Source organism: Rana temporaria, chromosome 5, assembly GCF_905171775.1.
Source record: "Rana temporaria chromosome 5, aRanTem1.1, whole genome shotgun sequence".
In the NCBI taxonomy this organism is placed as follows: Eukaryota; Metazoa; Chordata; class Amphibia; order Anura; family Ranidae; genus Rana; species Rana temporaria.
This window is the reverse complement of record NC_053493.1, coordinates 397,598,151-397,604,150: the sequence shown is the minus strand read 5'-3', so window position 1 is coordinate 397,604,150 and position 6,000 is coordinate 397,598,151. Positions and strand designations below refer to the sequence as shown.

The window sequence follows — 6,000 nt, the reverse complement described above, 5'->3', positions numbered from 1 at the left end:
ACCACAAAAAGTTGATAAATTGTTATAAAAAGGGAAGGAAGGGAAACAAAAAGACCAGTAACTGGATAATAAAAAGGATGGTAATGAAAGACCCAAAGTTCGTATATAAACAGTTCAAAATGACATATACACCGCGGCAGCACTTTGGAGAGTGAAGCAAGACTCTGTAATAGCAAAAACAAAAAATGTGCCTACTAAGTGCAGTATGTCTGGTAATATGGAATTTATTAATCCATTGAAACGGCCAAATGGCTACTCACTAAAAAGTAGTACAAAATGCGCTCAGAAAGGGGAAGTGTAGACACTGTAGATTGTCAGCGGATGATGGCGGCTTCTCTGGTGAAGATATTGTTGGTTGCTGTCCAGGAAAGAAGCGAGGCAGAGCACTGCGGGATCAGTGAATCCCGGAAGTACCTGTTCGGCGGCGTGCTTTCGGCCTGGAGTGCACACGGCTCTCGGCGACAGGAAGTGACGTCAGACAGGGTCTTGTAGTGATGACGTGTTTCAATGCTTCCGCATTTTCATCAGATCTAATGGGAGGAGACTGGCATACTTATATATGCTCTGTAGAACGAGATGGGGCTGAATAGCTCAGCCAGACACGTCCTAGATGATGAAGCAGCTGCCGGAGCCGATAAATATGAGACTTGTTTTGAACCTCTCCCTCACACCACACCAGTTCCCACCCCTTCTTCCCTTGCCTGGATTATGAGGTCACAAACTGCCCTTAGTAGGCGCATTTTTTGGTTTTATTTTTTTATATATATGTTTATTATATTTTTTTATATTTTTTTATAATTACCTGCTCTTTGCAATTTTAGTATGTCATTTTGTTTTTTTAAATAAAAACCTTGTTTGAAGCCATTTTATTTAAAGCACAAACACTTGCATATCTCTCCACATGAGGCATTGAACTCTCTTAACTTATTGAAGACTATCGGCCTGCATGCTTCTGGGTGTGCCAGATAGCATGTCCCCTGTTGTGTTCTATGGTTCTTGCCATTGGTTCTTATATCACTTCCTGAGTATTTCAGTGACAAGCGGGCCTGGATAATAAGCCACCAAGTTCAGCAGGGGGACACAGACATCCAACATTACCGAAGTGTTGGATGGATACGTTTTTTCACCAAGATAGTCTTTAAAGGTCAAAGTAGTTCGGCGGCTTTGCTTTGCAGGCTTGGCTTGTGTTCATTTTTTTTTTTTAACATAGTAAAAGTTCCTTGATGAACTTAAAAAATGTATGAAAGTGACTGCTAAGCCAACCAATACTGCCGTTAAAGCAACATTTAAAATTCTGTAACTCTGAATTGTTAATGCTAATATAAGATGTCTTTTAAAGGCAGAGGGAGAAAACGAAGTAAATAATGAACTGGCCAATAGAATGTCATTATTCTACGCAGAGGCGACGCCCATGCTGAAAACATTGAGCGATGCCACAACAAAGTTTGTATCAGAGGTAAGTGAGGTGTGTCTGTTCCTGGGAGATCAGTAACAAAACTGCATTGTGAGCCTGTCATAGGGGTTTCAACCACCATCTATTTTGTTCTTAACCCTCCTCTTATGTTAGCTTTCTGTTACTATCCATGATGTTAACGGGTCGGTTTTGACCCGTGTCTTAAATCGGCCATAAAATACCCTCTGAACAATTATTTATCATCCAATTTGTTTTTTACCTCTTGGTTACCTTGTTAGGCTTCTTTATCCTTGAAAAGATTGGTTTTAATATTTTTGGTGTGACCCCTTAGACCTTTCTTTTGATAGCATACCTCTCATTTTTAAATTTAAAAAATGGTAAAATAAACCTCAATAGAATATTATAAATTGGTCCTATGTTTATCTACTTTAGAGAAGCAGACAAGCAGGCAAAGGGATAGGCCCCTCCCTAACTACAACTCACAGGGTTGAGAGGTAATTGGCTGTCAGTGTTAATAAGCAGAGAGAGTGTTTATGATTTCAGTTTTGGCACTTATTAGTGTCCTATAATCCTATATTATAACTGGGTCAGAATTGACCCCAACACCATAAACGTCTTAATTTTCACCACAGTATTTTATAATTTAGTGAAAAGGATTATTTTTCTATTACATTGTTTAAATAGAGGTTCCTGTCAAAGTAAAAAAAATCTTGATGCAATAAACAAATTTATGTGATACTTAGACATTCAAAACCTGAAAACGGGTCGGTTCTGACCCTAACACAAGAGGAGGGTTAAAAGGGTTGTAAAGGTAAAAAAAATGTTCCTAAATAGCTTCCTTTTACCTTAGTGCAGTCCTAACTAAAACACAGACTCAGCTTTAAAGGGGTTGTAAAGGTACAATATTTGTTTTCCCTAAATAGCTTCCTTTACCTTAGTGCAGTCCTCCTTCACTTACCTCATCCTTCCATTTTGCTTTTAAATCTCCTTATTTCTTCTGAGAAATCCTCACTTCCTGTTCTTCTGTCTGTAACTCCACACAGTAATGCAAGGCTTTCTACCTGGTGTGGAGTGTCATGCTCGCCCCCTCCCTTGGACTACAGGAGAGTCAGGATGCTCTCTATGTTGCAGATAGAGAAAGCAGCTGTGTGTTAGTGGGTGTCCTGACTCTCCTGCTCGTCCCCTCCCCCCTCAAGGGAGGCGAGCGCGACACTCCACACCAGGGAGAAAGCCTTGCATTACTGTGAGGATTTCTCAGAAGAAATTAGTACATTTAAAAGCAAAATGGAAGGATGAGGTAAGTGAAGGAGGACTGCACTAAGGTAAGGGAAGCTATTTAGGGGAAAAAATATTGTACCTTTACAACCCCTTTTAAAGCGGAGTCTGTGTTTTAGTTTATTAAAAGTCAGCAGCTACAAAAAGCATAGCTGCTGACTTTTAATAATCCGACACTTACCTTACCCAAGGTCCCGCGATGCGGCTGCCCGGAGGCTTGCTCCTCTCCCCCTCCTCTCCTCTGCGCCATCACCATAACTGTGGGCACCTGGCCATGACCACTTACGGCTTCACGGCTGGGCGCGTACTGCGCATGTGCGAGTCGCGCTGCTCTCTCCTATTGGCCAGCCGATCTTCTTGGACCTGAGTTGTGTCCCAGAAGATCGCTGGCAGGGAGGGGCCGCCTAGGGTGAGAGTAGGAGTCGCCTGGGATGCCAACAAAAAAGGAAGGAGGAAGTAGGACAGGAAGTCCCACTTAAAAGAGGGTACACCTCTCTCCCCCCCCCCCCCAAATAAATGACATGCCAAGTGTGGCATGTCAGGGGGCGAGGAGTGCTTGAAGTGTAAGTTCCACTTTTGGGTGAAACTCCGCTTTAAGTTCTACTAAGAACTAGCCGAATTTGCCTGTGACTGCACAGTGTATAAACATAATCAATTTACCATGGTACTAATCTTAAAGAATAAATACTTAAAGCGGACTTTCTGTCATTTTTTCCATCTTTCCATCTATAAAATCTTCTGCCCTTGTTGTTGTTTTAACTTTGGATCATAAAACATTTTGTTTCTGCCAGTAAATACCTTATACAGCTCAATTCCTGTTTATTGTCTGGTCACTAGCCTAGGCTTATGACATCATGCACAGCTCTCGTGGGCGTTTGCCAGAAAGAAAGCTGGATGAGTCATAAGAGGGCAAATGCGAGCTGCAGAGCTGGAGGTGTGCCTCTGTGTAAATCCAGGAAGTGACCAGGCAGCAGCTTCAGCTGCCCACAGTTAAAATGGCTGCAGCCAGACTCAGTTTAGGGAGATTTCTGCAGCATATTTGGCAAGTACAGAATCACAGTATATATAAAATAATATGCACAGTGGTTGGAGGAAAGGCAGAATGGCAAAGATGTTTTTATTATAAATGATGTGAGCAGACTGCAGTTCCTCTTTAAGCCTGAATATGGGATTACATCTAACTTTACAACGTTTTTTCTGTGTCCAGCTCAGATTGTCAGTTCCTCTGGTGCAGGGCCTGATGTGTATGATTAAGTGTTTTCCCCCTTAAACTGCTATATATAAACAGTGTATTTGATGCTTCTATTATGTTCTTTCCCTCTGTGTCTTCTACAGAACAAGAATTTACCTATAGAGAATACCACTGATTCTTTAAGTACCATGGCCAGCGTATGCCGAGTAATGCTGGAAACTCCGTAAGTACTCTGCTAATTTTATTTAACACTTTATCATCAAGTCTAGCTTGCAGCACATGTTATGATTTTAGTTGTTCTCAATTGCAGGATTTACTTTCCTTTTTGCTAAACTACACTATATTGTCAGAAGTATTGGGACGCCTGCCTTTACATGCCCATGAACTTTAATGGCATCCCAGTCTTAGTCCGTAGGGTTCAATATTGAGTTGGTCCCACCCTTTGCAGCTATAACAGCTTCAACTCTTCTGGGAAGGCCGTCCACAAGGTTTAGTAGTGTCTATGGGAATGTTTGACTGTTCTTCCAGAAGTGCATTTGTGAGGTCAGGCACTGATGTTGGAGAGAAGTCCTGGCTCGCACTCTCCGCTCTAATTCATCCCAAAGGTGTTCTATCAGGTTGAGGTCAGAACTCTTTGCAGGCCAGTCACGTTCCTCCACCCCAAACTCACTCATCCATGTCTTTATGGAGCTTGCTATGTGCACTGGTCCAAATTCTTTGGTGGAGGGGGGATTATGGTGTGGGGATGTTTTTCAGGAGTTGGTCTTGGCCCCTTAGTTCCAGTGAAGGGAAGTTTTATAAGGCGTCAGCATATGAAGACATTTTTGACTATTTCATGCTCCAAACTTTGTGGGAACAGTTTGGGGACGACCCCTTCCTGTTCCAACATGACTGTGCACCAGTGCAGAAAGCGCAAGATCCATAAAGACATGGATAAGCGAGATTGGGGTGGAGGAACTTGACTGGCCTGATCTCAACCCGATAGTACACCGATAGAACTGCGAGCCAGGCCTTCTCCTCCAACATCAGTGACTGACCTCACAAATGCGTTTCTAGAAGAATGGTCAAACATTCCCACAGGCACACTCCTAAACCTTGTGGACAGTGTTTCCATAAGAGTTGAAGCTGTTATAGCTGCAAAGGGCGGGCCAACTTAAAGCAGAGGTTCACCCTAAAACATCTATATACCATGTACAGTATGCTGGTATTTTTTATTTCTTTTTGTGTACATACCGTCTTATAGTTCTTTTTCACCCGGCTTCCGGGTTCCTATGAAGAGGCGTAGATGATTGACGTGCGGCTAAGCCACGTCACGCGTTCTGAAAATATCCGAACTGGGAATCGGCCCTATACGGCACCTGCGCAGTCAGCTCTACACGGTTCCTAGTCTGTGCGCAGGCGCTGTATAGAGCCGAGTCCCAGTTTGGATATTTTCGGAACGCGTGACGCGCCTTAGCCGCACGTTAATCATCTACGCCTCTTCATAGGAACGCCTATTCCCCGCGGGAGTGAGAAAAGAAAAAACTATAAAACGGTATGTACAGCGAAAAAAAAAAATACCAGCATACTGTACATGTCGGAGGTATGCTGGATTTAATGGTATATAGATGTTTTTTAGGGTGAACCTCCGCTTTAATATTGAACCCTACAGACTAAAACTGGGATGCCATTAAAGTTCATGTGCGTGTAAAGTCATGCGCGTCCGAATACGTTTTGACAATATAGTGTATGTACTTATCAATGGGCTTGCAAAAGATTTTTCTTTGGGCAGATAGCTGTTGCTTTCATTACTACCTGGGAGTTTTGGATGTTCTTCATAATGTAAAATAAACAAAAATCCAGCAGGGATAGTAGACGCTCCGTATAATGGGCACAGCAGGTGTTAATACTTCTAAAACTATATTCACCCTGTTATTGCGGAAACTATCTGTTCATCCTGGGTCAGGGTTGACGCTGCAACCACCTGGTCTTTCACCGAAAACAAGGCAACACTGCTGCCGACATTCAGGAAGGGGGCCCATTCATTCAAAACAATGTGCTTCAATGCACACGTTTTATGTGCGTTGAGTTTGGTTGAGACTACAGCTCTGCAATACACATTATGTATGTTACTGCCAGT

The 6,000-nt window shown here is 42.7% G+C and overlaps 1 protein-coding gene across 9 annotated transcripts in view; it reads left to right on the top strand.

Annotated features, from left to right (window-relative positions):
- CYRIB (CYFIP related Rac1 interactor B) overlaps positions 1-6,000 on the top strand; it is a 211,357-nt gene that overhangs the window by 197,142 nt on the left and 8,215 nt on the right. For all 9 annotated transcript variants that reach the window (XM_040354966.1, XM_040354967.1, XM_040354969.1 and 6 more), the window contains 2 exons: positions 1,340-1,456; positions 4,025-4,104. In XM_040354966.1, coding sequence (XP_040210900.1) covers positions 1,340-1,456; positions 4,025-4,104 — 197 coding nt within the window. The remainder of the gene's footprint in view (positions 1-1,339; positions 1,457-4,024; positions 4,105-6,000) is intronic.